The sequence below is a fragment of the Ochlerotatus camptorhynchus genome, unplaced genomic scaffold, assembly GCF_037179485.1.
Source record: "Ochlerotatus camptorhynchus isolate MF236.1 unplaced genomic scaffold, CSIRO-AGI_Acam_v1.1 ptg000246l, whole genome shotgun sequence".
Classification (NCBI taxonomy): domain Eukaryota; kingdom Metazoa; phylum Arthropoda; class Insecta; order Diptera; family Culicidae; genus Ochlerotatus; species Ochlerotatus camptorhynchus.
Genome location: NW_027040736.1, coordinates 1,353,901 through 1,373,557, shown reverse-complemented (window position 1 = coordinate 1,373,557; position 19,657 = coordinate 1,353,901). Strand labels below are relative to the sequence as shown.

At 38.1% G+C, this 19,657-nt stretch overlaps 1 protein-coding gene across 1 annotated transcript in view; it reads right to left on the bottom strand.

The window, feature by feature from the left end:
• Positions 1 to 19,657, bottom strand: part of LOC135704708 (solute carrier family 25 member 16-like) — a 70,690-nt gene that overhangs the window by 45,480 nt on the left and 5,553 nt on the right. Inside the window, exons 3-5 of the mRNA XM_065226191.1 lie at positions 3,277 to 3,471; positions 3,043 to 3,199; positions 2,352 to 2,493 (exon numbers count right to left, since the gene is read on the bottom strand). Of these exons, the coding sequence (XP_065082263.1) occupies positions 2,352 to 2,493; positions 3,043 to 3,199; positions 3,277 to 3,471 (494 nt within the window). The remainder of the gene's footprint in view (positions 1 to 2,351; positions 2,494 to 3,042; positions 3,200 to 3,276; positions 3,472 to 19,657) is intronic.

Sequence of the window (19,657 nt, the reverse complement as noted above, 5' to 3'; positions counted from 1 at the left end):
AACGAAATTGGTTTGATACTTCCAACTGGCTGCCGGTCATTATATGCAGACGATGTCAAGATGTACGTGGTAGTGCGACGTTCACTGACTGCCTGCGGTTGCAGCACCTGATCGATAGTTTCGAAGAGTGATGCTCTAGGAATTTTCTCACGTTGAGTGTTCAACAATCCAATATCATCACTTTCCATCGCAAGCTAAAACCTATTGCATTCAATTATACGATCGATAACCAACCTCTGCAGCGTGTGGACAACGTTCGTGATCTAGGAATTACACTTGATTCTGCTTTGACATTTAAGCTACATTACACGGATATCATAGCCAAAGCTAACAGGCAACTCGGATTCATCTTTAAGATCTCTGATGCGTTTCGGGATCCTACCTGCCTGACAGTTCTATATTGTTCTCTAGTGCGATCGATCTTGGAATTTGGTGTAGTAGTATGGTGTCCGTATGAAACAGTTTGGATAATGAGGATCGAGTCTGTTCAGAGGAAATTCATTCGTTAGGCTTGTGAGTTTCCGCTAGGTCGATTTGGGAATCGCCCAGCGTTGGTTCCTGTAGTAGCACGTGATGTGTGGTGCACAAGGCTCTTCGCCACCTTCCTTGGTACGATCCTACGAACCTTCCACCCTACGAAGATCGTTGCCAACTACTGGGTATTGAAACTCTTGAACGTAGGCGGAAGATTAACCAGGCAGTTTTTGCAGCAAAAGTGCTGATAACCCTATATTTCGATTTCAACTGCACAGTGGAAACATTTCGTCAACGGATTCAACGTAGTCTGCTGGATAGATGACGATACGGTTCGACACATGCAACTGCTTTCAATCAGCTAATTGTTGCAAGACGGTGAGTAGCTGTCCATTAATGTACATCTGATGAATTTTGCTACCTGTTTCCTTTTTTGTTCCCGATCAACTCTGCGATGACGGCCTCGAGTGATCCAAGGACAACTCCATGCCATAGGACGAGGTTATTTATTTTTATGATGAAGACCATACATAGTATTATTATTATTATTCGGTGTTTATTTTTATAATTGATGTGTTTTTTGTCCTTTTTATATTGTTCCTTGTATTTTGAAAAGATATGGGGTTTTTACGCCTATTTGCCAAATAGGCTTTTCCCCATCAATCTTCATTTAGACAACAAAAGTCCGATGAAGAGAATAATAAATAAATAAATAAATAAAAAAGTGGTAATTAGTATTATTCTTATTTCATATGGTTTTAATATTCGTGTACTAGAATTTTTATAAATTGACATTCTAGTAAGGATCTTGCAATTTTATCTTAGTCTTAGAATTACGACAATTGATCTAATTTCGTTGACTTTTATTTACATTTGTATTGGAAGAATTTATACTTGCAATCTGTATCAGAGATATCTTTTTTTTTTTTAGTTACGAAATCTTGAAACCATATGTGTTTGGGATCTTAAAACTATTTTTGTTTTAACATTCAGAATGTTAAGAATTATGCATGGACATATATCTTGAACATTTTTCTAAGTCCTAAATGTATGGAATTTATTCTGTGTGCACTTTACCACTTTACTTTAATATTCCAAATCCAAAGTTTAAAAACTCAATTCATTACAAAAAGCATGAACAAACGATTATTTCCATTGGGGATCCTTAAATCCCCCAATCGAGTTCCGAATCATTGTTCTGATGTAAAAACAAAATTTATTGTTTCACCATTAAAATAATAGTAAGCCTCAATGTCATATTATTAGTCACAGAAGAAATGAACCCAAAAACAAGCTGCCTTGACGCAATTTGAATAGCATCTTCGCAAGATTTTATTCAACCGTAGTTTAGCAAAATAAAAAAGCAGCAGCCCCCCTAGCCCCCCCCCCCCCCCCCCCCAGATAAATAATCTAGCTAAGTCAATGCATATCCCTGTTAAATGGCAAAGACTTTCATGTGTAACCTTGACAATCATCACCCATCGCATAAATATTCAACACCCAATCGGTATCTCCATTATACCCACCGACAACAGCAGATAGCTACTTCCTACTTATAATAAACGAGAACGTATCATCGTTGTTAGAGCAGCGATAATATATCGAGAGAAAAGGTTCAATATTTAGCTTCTGAACCAAAAACCACTCCGTGTGACGCACGGCGGTTCAAATCCATAAATATTCAAATTTGCCCACCCTATTATCATACCGAGGAGGTGATAACACTCAGGGCAGTCAGGTTTTCTCCATCGATGATGGAGCCAACTGGCGCTATTTTTGGCTTTATGTGCCTTGGCTCCAAACACCTCCGAGCTTAAACGGTTAATTCCTGCGTCATCAGAGGTAGGTACCTATTTGTGTTTGCAAGATGATCTTACCCAAACTTGGCCGTCTCCGGGTTCATCATGGCCAGCTGCATCCGTCGTCGGGTCACGTCCAGAGGGTAGGAAAAGGATTGCGCCACTGCACCGGCAAAGCCACCACACAGCAGTTTGGCCGGCACCGCGAGCACAAGGCCACCTGTTACGAAACGGAAAGACAAGCGATTGAAAAAACTTAAATCAGAGCGAAAGTGAAAAAAAAAATCGCGGCGCAATGACCATCAAATAAGAGGGTCAGTCTTCAACTAAGGAATGTGCTAAAAGTCCTCCCACGGTTGGGTATTGCACGTGTGTCAACACTCCAGCAGCACCGCAAAGAGTGAGTGTTGATTCAATACAATACAGCGCAAACAGAATCTCGCTTGGAGTCGTTACAAAAGCAGCATGATTTCTCACGCTGCTGCTGCTGCTTCCCCTGTGGTAGATGTTTGTCAACCCCCAGCAAGCTTTCGCGCGCCTAGCCCAATGACAATGTCCAGCTCGTGCGGTGTCAACCAGTTATTGCGGAGCTGACCAAAACGCTGTCTCTGCCCCGGGGGCACACACTCTATACATATTTTTCGATTTCGTCACATCTACGCAACGGACGACAACAACCAGCGTGCCATGAGTCAAGACGCGCGAGTTACGTGAAGGAAATTCCAACGAAAGAAGACAAACCAGCCTCCGATCTCTCCCGAACCCTTACCAGTGTTTCTCTCCAGCTTGTCGCACGTCAGTCCGGGAACGTACTTCATGCAAAAAAATTTGAGCATCTCGAAGCAGTAGAAGGAAAAACCCGCGTACGGCACCATACCCATGAGGGTGGGTACGAAGCCTCGGTACAGTGCCCGGAAGCCGCCTTCCTGCAATGAAAAAACAATGGCAATGGTGTTACCTACTACAGTTCATTTACGAGAACAAGGGAATGCCCAGAACTTACAGTCTTGAAAATGGAAATGGCCGTGTGCACGATTCCGTTGTACCGGTGCTCTCCGGTAACCTGGAACGCCAGTCGGGCACGGATCGTGTCCAGAGGGTAGGTCAGCGTGACGGCCGTGACGCCGGCTCCGGCACCGGCGATGAATTTGTCCGAATGTTTTATTGTCCAATTGTTGCCTAGCAGCTTGCATAAATACTGGAAAAAGAAAAAATGTTTTCAAATTAGTAATGCGCTCATTTGATTGAAATTTAAAGATTTGTGGATATTGCTTTTAAAGGTTACGCTTATTACCATTGGACGAAGATTGTCAGTTAATGTTCGATTAATAATAATGATGTGACTCGTTCGCAAAATGGAAATTTGATTAAACAAATAACTGCTGTGGGAAATTCCCGAAATGTTCGTAAAAATATTTGTGTTATTAAGATTGTTGTTTGTCAAAAGACACTTTGCTATGGGAATTCCATTTGAGGGGCTCAGATTCGTCAAGAAAAAAAACAGCTTTTCAATAACATATTTGTATTCTTGAAGCTCAGGCAAATATTCATGACTTTATACATCGATATCTCCGGAGAACTTTGAGATTTGGGCGTAATTGCTTTTGTTAACAAACACGTCAATCAGTGATTTCTCGCTCAATCTCTAAAACTAACAACACAAAGAGGTAGAGGAATGACTCCTCTATCATTTGGTATAGTTTGTTTGTGATATTTAGCTTTTATTCGCAAGCTATCGGCGTTTGACTTGTTTGTTTACAAAAGCAATTACTCCCAAATCTCAAAGTTTTCCTGATCTCAATTTTTAATCTAATTTCCATCCTACTAAGCACAACCGCGCTTAACCTCTCTTTTCTATACGAGTTTAAACAAAAAAAAATAGAATATTTCTGTCAAAGATGACTTCTAAATTTATTCGACTTTCCGTACGTACCGTTGGATTTGATGAGTCACAAATTGTTGAGATATAGTTAGTTAGTAAGTTATCTTTATTGAGGAGGCTTTCAGCTCAACGCTGGTTCGTCTCCGGCCATTGTTGATTTTTTTTTGTTTATTGATTTAATTGATAAGGCTCAAACGAATTTACTTTACAGAGCCGAGGATTCTTGGTCACCATACTGCCGTTCTACGCATATCAGTCCCATGTTTCAAAAGTTGCTTCTGACAAAATCGCGAATAATGTTTCGAATCATTTCTGCTCGTTGGAAGAAATATGCGTTGAGACAAGTTTAATAAGCGCATTGTTCACATTTCGACAGAATCAATATGTTTTAGTGAAAACTACACTGCCGGTGGAAGCATAACTGTCCCATGTGACATTTCAACTTTTTTGGGATTATGATGCTTAACGGGATAAATCAATACATATTTCTGAAATATTATAAACATGCTGTTTATTCTAGAAAAATTTGAAAAAAATGTGAAAAATGGACGCATATCTGTGCCACTGCTCCAACTTTTAATACGTATAAGAAATTATTCAAAAATTATAGTCTGTTATCCAATTAATACATCGTAAACATATTACAAGCTCCAAACGATTGCCCAAATCGTAAAATTAATCTTTTAGTTAATTGGATGATACCTCGATAACGTCGTAAGCACATTAACACCTTTTTAAGGAAAATTTGAGCTATCATTCTCAGTTCTGTTACTATTTACAAACAAATAAATTAAAAAATGTACTAATCAACTTGCAACACCTTACTCTATTTGTACCTTTTCGTGACACATATGATTATTTGGTATTGAAAAACTATGGAGTAAAATGATGAGATTTATTTTAAAAATAAAAGAAATGCATACAACGGTTAACCTTAAATAACTATCATTCCGATGCTTGTTGCTTGGTCGGAAGACCAACTAAAAATGATGTTTCGTCTTCTCCAATAAGGGCTTTCCTATCTACTTCAATTCCACAAGGAGACCTTTGCCAGAGTACGTTAGCTTCAGTAGAGAACGTATCCTTTTCGATCAGCTGGAGTTGTTTCTTGGAAAACAGTTTGCAGTATTTAAGGTCCTCACTGTTGATGTTGCTTGCGTATCGTAGCTCATAACTTCCTTTTTGAAAAAACCAATTTTCTCATGATGTCCACGATGGCTTGAATAAGTTCAACGTGTACTGCGAGACATACAACTTGGCTCGGAACGACACGTTCGAGACGCATTTTTTGCAACCGCTGCGTGAATGAATGAGCGGCCATAAAAGTATGGCCTGATTCAAAAAACTTGAACAGTATTTGCTCAGCTTGAATTTCCGTACTGTTCATCAGAAGGATGCTGTGTTGAAACAAATTCCAATTCTTGTTTTGGGATGAGCAACTGTCCAACCAAAATGTAAGTTTGTTAAGGTGAGCATGCTTATTAATTACTCTGAAAAAAAAAACAACTAAGAATGTCATTTGCAGTGCGACCACTGATCGACTTGGGCCTAATACATGCAGACACTGGAAATGATCGTGCGTATGCGCCAACAGGAGCAAATGTCTCGTTAAATATTAATAGCTATCACTATCACTGGAACCACCGTACTGCTTAAAATATTCTATGGCAGACGTTTCCGGCCCACATTTAAATCAGTGTCAACATTTCAAAGGGGCGTAATTGCTTTTGTAAAAAATGGCTTTAGCAGGGCTGGTAGTGCTGATGCGATATAATAGTAGTGACTTTAGTGACTAAAATGACGGAAATAGTGACCAAAAAGTGACTTCTAAATACTAAATAAGTAACCATTTATATGGTTACTTAGAAATTCAAATACGATTTGATATTGAAATAAACTTTGTATGTCATGGAACTTAAAATCAAATTTCACAAATTCCTCTAATTTAATCGAATCTCACAACGGAATCTCCTGTGAAGAGCATTTGAAGTGATTTGAATAATTTACTCTTGCTTACGTTATACATGATGACTAGCAAATCGTAATTCCCATTTTTTATGATCTTGAATTTGATTCTGCGTTCGAAATCTTTGAAATTTTGATATATCTAGGTAGAAAACTTTGATAATTCGCTAAAAACTTTTCACAGAATTTCTTCAGAATGATCTCCAGAACTTTTTTAGAATTATATAATTCCCCTTTTTTTAAACTTAGAGGAAAATAAACTTTTACAAAAATAATATTACATTCTTGAAATTCTTTGAAGAACATTCAACAAAATTCTTGGAAATAGATTATTTTCGTAGTTGGAAATGCTTAACATCAAATATCAGAATTAAAGTGGACATTTTATACGATAGATAAGGAGATGACAGTAAAGAGTTGATAGTTCCGGCAGTGTGAAATTTGTATATAGAAAGTAGAAAGCGAACAAAGGACAATTTTGAGGAAGGTAAGAATCGGGTAGAGCATCTCCTTTACCAAGCTCATCCGCAATGAGGGATGGTGAGGGGTGTTTCCCCCTGCCACCACTGGCAAAAGGGATGCTCGCCGATTTGCTCATGTACCTCCGATGTGCGGAGAAACAGTTCTATCGGTTGTTTCACACTCTAGTCGCCATCTGACGTAAACAACTACCCGATTCGTACCTTCCTCAAAATTGTCCTTTGCTCGCTTTCTACTTTGTATATACAACGTTCACACTGTTGTACTATAACGGAGCTATCAACTCTATAATTTAATCTCCTCATCTATCGTATGAAATATCTACTTTAAGTCTGATATTTGACGTTAAGGTGGTTCGCTGTGAGATCCTTATTCTCGCTACCACTTCGAAACTTTAAGTGCACAAATATCAGCTTCCACGACACGTACTACAATGAAACTGTTACTCTACGTTTGCTGAGCTGCAGCATACATGCAGTAGCAATTTCAGGTGAAATGGAACTCTAATTTCCGAGATGTGTGAATTGAAAATTCGAGGTGGAAATGCATTTATAGCCTACGTGGTGGCCATTTGTGAACTCTACAAGGAATCACCTTAAGCATCTCCGACTATGTAAATCGTTAAATTCACACATGATTAGTTAAAGTAGATTATTTTAGTTTTTATTGATTCTTCTTGGAACTCCCCTGAAGGCTCCTTCCATAAATCCATTTTAAATTTATTCGAATTCTCTTTAGAATTTCCATGCAATTAACCTCAGAAATTTCATAAATTTATGCTTAGAATAATCCTGGACTTCTCCCCTGCATTCAATTGGAAATTCAATTCGTATTCTCCTTAGAATTCCCATAGTATTTCCTCAGAATTCTCAAAACAAAAATCCATCACAGAATAACTGTGAAAATCTTCTCAGAATTCCGTTGAGATTGAACACTCAAAATTCGATTCGATCTCAATTATTCTCGGAATTTATTTTGAACTCTTAAGAATTCGCTTGGATGTATCCAATCCGCATCCAATCATTCTTCTCAGAACTCTCGTTAAAATTCACTCTCAATTATATTGGAATTATTTCCAAAATTGTTTCGGAGCTGAATTTTGCGTCTCTAATAATTTAAACAATAATCAAAAGCGACGCTCGTATGTGTTAAGCCAAGTTTAACTATGTAGGTAAACCTGGCTTAAGATTTAAGCGGAGATGAAGAAATCGGCACTTAATTTCATTTCTCTGATATATCTTGGTGTCATCCCTAGAATCGTTTCAAATTATCTTAAATTTACTTTGGATTTTTTAAGTTCTTATTATCCTTGAAGACTTTTGAAAATCTATCATAGGCAAATACCTTTAGAACGTTTCCAAGGCTTACAATTTATTTTCTGGTAAAGGAGGTATATTTTCCCCGATTTTTAATCGAAATTAAAGGCATTTCCCAATAGTTTTCCTGGTGTTCTAAAGTTTTGCAATTCACTGGTCACCCTAGTTAAAATTTTGAATTTTTAACAGATATGTATATTTTGTTAAAACTACTGTAGACTTTCTTAGTGCCAAGTACTCAATTTAAACATTTTGTTGGTATTTTTATATTTCACTATATTTTAAGTAGCGAAAAAGTGACTTTAGTGACTATTTTTAGGGAAATAGTGACTTTAGTGACTTTTTGGTGTAAAAAGTGACTTTTTAGTGACTGGCTTCAAAATAGTGACCAAGTCACTAAAAAGTGACCTGCTACCAGCCCTGCTTTAGCCGTCGATATCTCGGAAATAAATGCTCACCCCTCCAAATTAACAATGCTAGCTGGTAGATGAAACATTCCTTAGCCTGTGTCTCTGTGGTGTCATTAATTTTAATGAGTGAACTTTTTTAGCCGCGAGAAATCGACGGCTAAACCCATTGTTTACAAACGCAATTACGCTCCTTTAAAATATTGGCCCTGAAATCAACAATTTAAAGAAAAAACTCCAACCGTCACCCACGAAGTGTCAAACATAATAACAGCAGAAACTGAGAAGTTGTTCACAGAGAGACAGATATGCGTACATTTTTTAAACACGTCAGAGAAATTCGCGGAATAGTGTCACAGAAGATTTTTTAATGGAAAAATTTATTTTTTTTGCAAAATTTTGACAAACTTTCTATGGAATAGTTATATTACGTCAGTTTTTCGAAGTAGAACCAATTTTTTCCATGAAATTTTACGATATCAGCAAACCATCTGTTCAAACTTAAACTGCAGTTTTCTCATTTTTGTATTTTGAAGCATGGGACAGTTATGCTTCCAGTCATTATACAAAACAACTCATAGAAGCTGCATTCAAATTCTTGCCCAAGACGCCATAATTAAAATACGTTAAACTCTACCGCCATCTACTCATCCGATCGCATCAAATCGTGAGCTAGGACACGAACACACGTAAAATTTATATTATCTTGGTTTGCGTCTCACCTTGTTTGACAGATCTGATCGCCCGTTCGACAGATCATATCGCTCATTTGACAAACTGAATTGCGGACAAACTAAATAATCCAGTGGCATGTCGGTTCGTCGGTGCTAGTAGTGCCTTCGTAGTAACATGGTTTGGCCATATGTATTTTCATTATGAGATTTGGATGGAAATTCAAATGTCAGTCTTATATTTTAATTAGCTTAACGATAACATAACAATAATATAAAATAGCAGACTACTGTAATGACCCGATTTTGCCAGCCCCCTCCACACATTGAACTTTTGTCTTTCACAAATTTCACATAACCGTAATTCCGGATGTTTAAGGTATACTTCGATACAATAAAACCACTGAAAAAAGGCACATGGGCTTCGTAGAACATAAGAAAAGATTTTCAAAAAAGATGCTGACAAAATTGGGTCATAACTGTATCACCTATGAGGCCTTCCTTAGCTTAATCGGTACAAGCGCAGATATAAAGCAAGCCCATGCTGGAGGCGGCAGGGTTCGATGCCCGGTTCGGGCTAGGATATTTTCGGGTTGAAACACGTCTCGACTTCCCTAGGCCATAGAGTATGATTATACTTGCCTTACATTAAGATGGCAAAAATGGTACAGGCTTAGAAAGCTCTCAACTGTGGAAGTGCTCAAAGAATACTATGTTGAGAGCCGGCGTGAAGTCACAGAAAATATTGAGCAATTTCTCTTCGTCTGATTCTTGGCTGATTTTTCAATAAATATTAATAAACAGCTCAAGATCAAAAAAAGGGAAAACAACTATTGACGAAAATAAGTCATGGGAATGCGTTATTTAGGCCGAATGCCATTAAGACGAATAGGCCCTAAAACCGAAATTCACATCTTTTCATCCTGATTGCGTTGCAGATCTTATGGGAGCTCAAGCCTGCCCTCAACTAAGTGTTCTTCCACAGTTTTTTGCTTGAGAGCTTTCTATGCCAACCAATGCATGGTATGTATATAATTCGTGCTTGGGTCCCCCAACTGGATCTCGAATGTCGATTGTCGAGTTCCATCGTAAATGTCATCAGAAGCCGATATCAGCAGAAACTCGAGAACGTAAACTAAGGTAGCCTACAAACAAATAAAAAGGCAAAGGGGCGATTCAAATATGATAGCCACAAGTTCGAATTTTAAACCCCCCTCGCTTTTTTCCATTGTTAGGCCGGAACAAATCTCAAGTTTTGTCACCCCCCCCCTTCAAAATTTTGGAATATCATAAAGGGGGAAATAAAAGAAAACTTTCAGTGTATATTTATTTTTCGAGTATCGCTAAATATTTCATTTGGGTATGGATACTCGCTTTGCTAGATCTTATTATGTTGTAGAATATCACCTTAATTTTTACATAAATTTGAACTTGACCGGTACGGCATGCCAGGTCCTTGAAATCGAATCAGCCGGTTTCAGTTGTTGAAAACGGATTTTATCGAACTCATTCCTAATCTTTTTTGGCAACTCACTAGGTAAGCCATCTTCAATCTGATCGATCCCTCTTGTTCGTCGTTATCCGACATTGTTACGATGGGCCCAGCCCACTATAGTCGCCAGATTTTTGCATTCGATCTAAATTTCTTAACTTACAAACCTGCTGCAATTATACTAAATTATTCAATTCTTTTCTACAGTGATTCAACCATTTCCGAGCTAAATCCAATCTTTTCAAAATTGGTTTAAATTTTTTAGAAGTAAGACCAAATCAGTAACGATTTAGGAAATTCCTAACTGAGGTGACACTTTTCAAAGCAGATTCAAAACTGAGTCTGAACTTTTCTGTTTAAGCGAGTTCAAACTTTCGAATAAGTAGTCATCACCATTTTTCTAACTAAGTCTAAACTTTTCTGCTATGTTATTCAATCCTTTTTAAAGTTGTCAAAGGTTTCCTGCATTGATTCAACTTTTTCCGAACTGTTCTTAACTGCTTTGGCATTTGGCAAAGACACAATCTTGTTTAGGTCATCTAGTTTTCTAACACTGTTTGAGCTTAAATTTTCCAAATGGAGTAACATCTTTTCTGAAGTGGTTCATTACCTTCTTTAGGGAGTCCAAACTTTTCTGTTGAGTGATTTAATTTTATTTAATGTTAGTCTGAACTTTCCTGAAGTGAATTAACTAACTTTTAGCGTAGATTCCGCTCCTTTAGACCCCTTCCTCTTTTGAAAATTAGGCTGAGAAATGGAAGAATGGACCTTCAAGTGTTCATACCGAATACTAGATTTTTTTAAGCAAGCACAATTGTTGAGAATACTGGGTTTAAAGGGTTATACGGTCAAAATTTGGTCAATATCAACTTGACGTATTTCTTTCAATTTTGCATTTAAAAAACCTGAACACCCCTCATTTTGAAGGTTTGTGTGTGTAGAATGTTGCTCCTATTATGATTTTGGAATTCACTCTTCAGTTGTCGAAATGCCGTCCAAGCAAGAAGAGCAGCGTATCAAAATTTTGCTCGCGCATCGCGAAAATCCGAGCTACTCGCACGCAAAGTTGGCAAAATCGCTAAAAGTTGCCAAATCAACCGTTACAAATGTAATTAAAGTGTTTGGGGAACGTTTGTCGACAGCCAGGAAGTCTGGATCGGGGGGAAATCGAAAACCGGAAGCCGCTGAGACGACAAAGAGAGTTGCCGGTAGTTTCAAGCGAAACCCTAACCTCTCTCTCCGAGATGCCGCAAATAAGCTGGGTGTATCGTCTACAACCGTGCATCGAGCCAAAAAACGAGCCGGACTATCGACTTACAAGAAGGTAGTGACTCCAAATCGCGATGATAAACAAAATACGACGGCCAAAGCGCGATCCCGGAGGCTGTACACGACGATGCTGACGAAGTTTGACTGCGTGGTAATGGACGACGAAACCTACGTCAAAGCCGACTACAAGCAGCTTCCTGGATAGGAGTTTTATACGGCAAAAGGAAGGGGAAAGGTAGCAGATGTTTTCAAGCACATGAAACTGTCAAAGTTCGCAAAGAAATATCTGGTTTGGCAAGCCATCTGTACCTGTGGCTTGAAAAGCAGCATTTTCATAGCTTCCGGGACTGTCAACCAAGAAATTTACGTGAAAGAGTGTTTGAATAAACGTCTGCTGCCTTTCCTGAAGAAACACGGTTGTTCCGTACTGTTTTGGCCGGATTTGGCATCTTGCCATTACGGTAAAAAGGCCATGGAGTGGTACGCCGCCAACAACGTGCAGGTGGTTCCCAAGGACAAGAACCCTCCCAACACGCCAGAGCTCCGCCCAATTGAGAAATACTGGGCTATTGTCAAGCGGAACCTAAAGAAGACCAAAAAAAAACTGCTAAGGGCGAGCAGCAGTTCAAGGCAAACTGGCTTTCTGCGGCGAAGAAGGTGGACAAGGTGGCTGTACAAAATCTGATGGCAGGGGTCAAGCGTAAGGCCCGGCAATTCGGATTTGGAAAAGCGGAAGCCTAACTGAATATTTTTCCTGAATTTTATACTAATTGAACTTGAAAAAGAAATTTAATTTGATTTTTTAAATAAACGATTTCACCGATTTACACGCGTTTTCCCTTGACCAAATTTTGACCGTATCACCCTTAACATCCACAAAAGTACTATTTTTATAGAAATTTGGGTTTCTTGATCAGCCAAGATGGATTTTGGCTCTGTCCTTTGAAAAACAGGCTTGGATGTTATAGAATAGACCGTTGTGTGTTCATTCGTGGTGGTATATTTGTTTGAAGCCAGGTTGGATATCGGTTCAATCGTTTGAAATTTGTGCTTGGATTTTATTGAATTGAAGCTGCTGAATGCCGGAAGAACGAACCTGGTTAATATTCACAAAAGAAGGTATTTTCATAAAAAATGATTTTTCTGGTTTGTCGAACTGAGTTTTGGCTCCTATCTTTGAAAAATAGACTTGTATTTTATAGAATAGAAGTTGCTGAAACCATACGTGAGGGTTGAATTTCTTCAATTTTTGAGAGCATTGAGTTTAAATTCACAAAAGTACGTATTTTCATAAAAACTATGATTTTCTGTTCTGCCAAGATGAATTTCAGCTCCGATCTTTGAAAATAGACTTGGATTGTATAGAATAGATGTTGCTGAATCCATACGTGATTATACATTTTTTGAAGCATGCACTATTTTTTTTTAGAAAACTGGGTTTGAATTCTCAAAAGTAAAGAAATTTGGGTTTCTTGTTCAGCCAAGTCGAATTTCGGCTCCTTCCTTTGAAAAATAGGATTGGATTTTACAGAATTGCTTAATCCATACGTATTTTCATAGAAATTTGGTATTTCCGTTCTGCCAAATTGCATTTTGGGTCATATCTTTGAAAAATAGGCTTTTATTTTAAAGAATGGACCTTGCTGAATCCATAAGTGAAGGTTGAACCAGGTTTGTAATTCGAAAAGTATTTTTTTTTTCGAAATTTGGTTTTCCCTTTCTGCTAAGTTGGATTGTGATACTATCCTTTGAATGTTATGCTTAGATTTTATAGAATTGACCTTGCTGAATTCATATGTGATGATTTTTAAGCACACTCAAAGGAAGGTTTAAATTGACAAAACTAAGTATTTTTGTTAAAATTTGGTTTTTTATGTTCAGCCAAGATGGATTTTGGCTCCTTCCTTTTTATATTACACTTGGATTTTGTTGAATAGACCTTCTTGAATACATACGTCTATTTAGATTTTTGAAGCAAGCTGGATAGGGAGGAACTATCGAAAACAGAACGTTTTTTTTATAAGAACTGTTACGTTTGTGGTATTCCGCTTGATGGTTTATCCGGAATTTATCAATACCCAAAAATCAATTGCTCCTCTTCATCTACATTATTACCAATGTTCTTGCTTGAAAGGATACAAAAACTTATGCGCGAAATGTCTTATTGATAACCCGACTGTTACATATAATAAAGTCAACATTTGTGACATTAGTGTCAAAAATCACGTCAAGAATCAGTGTTAGATATCTCAACGATTGGTTTCTCTTTAGCAAATCTTACGGTACGTACGGAAAGGTAAATAAATTTGGAAGACATCAGTAATAATAACATTTCGTTTGGTGCTAAACTGCGCTATATTAAGAAAGACTAAGTGCGAGTTGTGCTTAATAGGCCGGAAAGGGGGTAGTTAACCCTATATATTTCTTCCTTTTTCTTGTGCCTTGCCGTTATGAATTTTTTGTCCTGTGTTGGAGATATAATATCACCGCGACCATTACTTTGATCTACAGTACCCGTTCGATTTTAACAACAAGCCTGAAAATTTAGTGTTGCAAAAATCGAACGGTTTTATTTTGAAATTTAATTTATGACTTCGTTTGTTTTGGACCACCGTGAGTCATATTTATGACATAGACGTTATTGATAATAAATCATTTATTAAAAATTTTAATCGCAAGGAGCAAAAATACATTATTTTCAAAATCCGTTTGAAAGGGTTAGTAGCTGTAGTGTTTAGAAAGCGTTTGGCATTATAAGCGTTTTGATTGCCGGGCATTCATGGTATTGTTCCAGTTGTGCTGCACCGTTGTTTTTTTTATTGGGTATCAATATGGAGTTGCGTGACAGCTTATTTTTCAAGACTTGACCCATTTGAATAAATTTTGCTTCTATCTTTGAAAATACAGCAGAAGGACTAGCCTATGTTGGCAGCTTGAACACTGGATTTCGTGTGTATTGTTTCAAGATAGTTATGAAAAAAATGCTGTGACGTTTGCGCATAGATACATCCGCGTAGTAAACCGATTGAATAAGTGAATCCGTTTCGAACGAAATATCTTAATTAGGGGAAATGTTGGCTTCGGCAATACCTTAACCAATTATCGTCATCCTTGAGAGCTCAATTTTGGCATGTGGATACATTGTGATTCAGATCATCTATTGGCCAAATTTGAGTGCTCTAGGACTTTGTTTACCCCCCTGACGATAAAAGGTGATACGGTCAAAATTTGGTCAAGGGAAAACGCGTGTAAATCGGTGAAATCGTTTATTTAAAAAATCAAATTAAATTTCTTTTTCAAGTTCAATTAGTATAAAATTCAGGAAAAATATTCAGTTAGGCTTCCGCTTTTCCAAATCCGAATTGCCGGGCCTTACGCTTGACCCCTGCCATCAGATTTTGTACAGCCACCTTGTCCACCTTCTTCGCCGCAGAAAGCCAGTTTGCCTTGAACTGCTGCTCGCCCTTAGCAGTTTTTTTGGTCTTCTTTAGGTTCCGCTTGACAATAGCCCAGTATTTCTCAATTGGGCGGAGCTCTGGCGTGTTGGGAGGGTTCTTGTCCTTGGGAACCACCTGCACGTTGATGGTGGCGTACCACTCCATGGCCTTTTTACCGTAATGGCAAGATGCCAAATCCGGCCAAAACAGTACGGAACAACCGTGTTTCTTCAGGAAAGGCAGCAGACGTTTATTCAAACACTCTTTCACGTAAATTTCTTGGTTGACAGTCCCGGAAGCTATGAAAATGCTGCTTTTCAAGCCACAGGTACAGATGGCTTGCCAAACCAGATATTTCTTTGCGAACTTTGACAGTTTCATGTGCTTGAAAACATCTGCTACCTTTCCCCTTCCTTTTGCCGTATAAAACTCCTGTCCCGGAAGCTGCTTGTAGTCGGCTTTGACGTAGGTTTCGTCGTCCATTACCACGCAGTCAAACTTCGTCAGCATCGTCGTGTACAGCCTCCGGGATCGCGCTTTGGCCGTCATATTTTGTTTATCATCGCGATTTGGAGTCACTACCTTCTTGTAAGTCGATAGTCCGGCTCGTTTTTTGGCTCGATGCACGGTTGTAGACGATACACCCAGCTTATTTGCGGCATCTCGGAGAGAGAGGTTAGGGTTTCGCTTGAAACTACCGGCAACTCTCTTTGTCGTCTCAGCGGCTTCCGGTTTTCGATTTCCCCCCGATCCAGACTTCCTGGCTGTCGACAAACGTTCCCCAAACACTTTAATTACATTTGTAACGGTTGATTTGGCAACTTTTAGCGATTTTGCCAACTTTGCGTGCGAGTAGCTCGGATTTTCGCGATGCGCGAGCAAAATTTTGATACGCTGCTCTTCTTGCTTGGATGGCATTTTGACAACTGAAGAGTGAATTCCAAAATCAAAATAGGAGCAACATTCTACACACACACACCTTCAAAATGAGGGGTGTTCAGGTTTTTTAAATGCAAAATTGAAAGAAATACGTCAAGTTGATATTGACCAAATTTTGACCGTATCACCCTTTACATCCGAAAGAGCTTCTCCAAAACAGGTATGTTGTGATGTTTTACTAATGTTTTTTTTCTTTTAGATTATACACCTATTACCATCCATATTAATATATTTTGAACGTTCTAGGTTCTCCAAAACCAGCTTTGACACGTAAATCGCAACTGATACGAGTTGTTACAGTTGAGGTAGCTGCTGCATTGAACCGCTGTAAAGTGAGTGATCGAAATGCTGTGTTTCTAATATCATCGATCACTAAAGCTTTAGGGCACGATGTTTCATCATTATTGTTGAACAAGGAATCTGTCAGAATCGCCAGTACATAAAGGAATTTTAACTCACTTGCAATATTTGGACAACAGCCTTATCGGACTATGTCTGACGGACGAAAATTTAGACCTCCCGGTTAAGAAAAAGGTCAACGAAGCCTTACTTCTATCAAGTAAATGCATTAATTGATACATTTGCATTTAATTTTCTAATGAATTTTTTTTTACAGGTACTCATAAAAACATTACAGCCAGATCCATTGTTGAATCCAACGATATTTCAACGATTTAACTACACTCGTTTGTACAAGGCAGCAGTGGTATCGAAAATTTATTCAAAGCTTTCCAAATTCCGAAGTCGTTGCTGAATGTCGATATGGAGCAGTGGAGTAGTTCCATCGAGTTTAAAAATGCCAAAAGACGGGTTCAATGTTTGGAAGTAGTTAATGATAATGCAGAGCGTGGTATAGCATTGATTAAAACATACAATTCAAAACTATCAACGGATGAAGATCAAAAGCAGTGCATTTTACAATTAGTTGAAGATCATCGAAAAAATTATAAGAGTACCAGGAAATCTGATTTGGTGTAGCTAATAAGGAAATATATGGCAAGGTATAAAACAAGTATTTTTTCATCTTTTCAGGCAAATGTTCCTCTTGTGTAAAACTCATGATTCCCAAAAAAAAACAGATTAACGCAATTCAAGATATTTTTACAATTGATTTTAGGAATTTCTGATGAAAAGTTGTGGTTTTTCATATATTTTTGAATTTTTGGACCACCCTAATGAAGAATAATTGGACCACCCTAGTGAATTATTTCGTATTAGATCCTAAATGGTGGTTTAATTCGATATATAAGCAGGTTGGAGACAATTGTGAACAGTTTTAGAAGCCGACTCATCAATCTTCTATATTCCATTTAGAACTCATGAAAAAAATTGTAAGTACACTGAAGTCGCTTTTTACGCGGTTTTTTTTTACACGGTTTTTTTTACGCGGTTTTTTTTTACGCGGATTTCGGAATTTACCACTCTCCACTACCGGAATTTACCACTCTCGATACAGCTTCCTTGCGCGGGATTTGGCCGCCGTGTTTTGTTCATCATGCCGGTTCGGTGCCTTCCGGACCTTGTATACACGAAGCCCAGCTCGTTTCATGGTTTGCTGAACAAACCAGGCGAAACGCTTTGCCTTCAGAGTCGCGTCGCAAATCGAAAGGTTCGGATTACGCTTGAAATATTCCAACACCTTCCGGGCCTTCACAGGGTCAGCTGTCTTCAATTTTCTTCCACTTCCAGCCCGCTGCTCGGTCGTCTGAGACTCCTTAAACGATTTTACCACCCAAGACACAGTTGTATGGGTGATTCCCAGTTGTCTTCCGATCCATCTCATGGTCGCAGTCGGATTTTCCATGACGGCGCACAAAATTCTCCGGCGATTTTCTTCTTGTTTCGATGACATCTCAATACCACTGAACCGATTGTAATGAAATTTTGCACATGTAAACAATTCACTCCAAACTAGTTATACCCAGATTTTCATCAATTTTTACCCACGGATAAAAAAGTTACACACGGATAAAAATGGTGCATTTTTTTCGAGTACAAGCCTTACCATTACCCCCTGACGATAATAGGTTAAGGTATTGCCGAAGCCGACATTTCCCCTATGTAAGTTACGAAAACCGCGCGAATTCCGAAAGCCTTGCGAGACAACCGAAGCAAGAAAAAAAGGCTTATTATCATTTAAAGTGTACCACCAAAATAAATGTGATAGCCTATGTTGGCAAGTTGATTAATTTTGGTTTCCTCTCTAGATATTCTACTTATTTACTACTGAGCTTTGTATCAAATTAGTTAATTTAACGGACGTATCAATCAATTCAAGATTTCGCGACCGTACTGAACAAATTCATACTACATAAGCTCAAAAGCGTTTGACAAGCTCTACCGAATTGCGTATCACTTCTGCGTAAGCTCCGTAGACGTAGGCGCGTTGAATCCGAAAGTCGGTAACCTGTACCAACACCGCTTAAGGAACGACCTCGAGTAAGTAAAACCGTTTAGAGCTAAATATCTAAATTACGTAAGATACGAAATTGTGAACGCCACGCGAAACAACCGTAGAGAAAAAAAAACAGCTTATTATCACTTAAAGAGTGCCACCAAAATAAATGTGATAGCCTATGTTGGCAAGTTGATTAATTTTGGTTTCCTCCCTAAATATTCTACTTATTTTACTGTTGAGCTTTGTTTCAATTTAGTTATTTTACCGCACGTATCAATCATTTCAAGATTTCGCGACCGTACCGAGCAAATTCTATACTACAGAAGCTCAAAAAAACTACCGCATTGCGAATCACTTATGCGTGAGCTCCGTAGACGTAGGCGCGTTGATTCCGACATCCGCGAAAAGTTACATGCATCAATATCACATAAGGAAAGATCGATTTTACGTAGGGTTTAGTTCATAGATTAACATTGACTGCTGTTTACAAATGTAAGTACTTGAACACTAAGAAATAAGTTACCTCAAATGCTTTAACCGCATATATAAGAGATTTCGCGTATTGAGAGAATAATATAGTAATCGAGTCAAACTCAGGGGAATACAATACCTCCAAAAGTTTAAAAGCTATTAATTGTCACATGCCTCTACTTTTACTTATTTCCTAAACTATTCCTCTCCTTGTTAATCTGCTTAATAAGCGGACCCCCGCATCCTAATTCTTTTGTCAATCTACTTAATGTCATTAGACTTTCTGAAGTTTCTTATTTAAGTTCGTTTGATGATTATTATATCTCATTAGTCTAATTTAATAAATTATTAAAAGCTCTAATTCATCTAATCAATCATAACCCATGTTTTATTAAGTACCTGCACTCGTGCTTGTAATCTAAACACGTTTATTTCAAGTACTTTTGATTTAAGCCTATACCTATTTATTATATCTTAGTTCGACCCAGGTAACATCTTCATGTGACTAAAATGCTTCATTTTGAAGTTAGTTTCCTAGCTGATTTTTTAAATTATATACCCCATATACCCTATGCTCCAACTATGCGCACACGCTTCCACTATGTCGCACCACAAAAATACGTATGAGTATGTCACAATAGAAACACGCCACAGTGG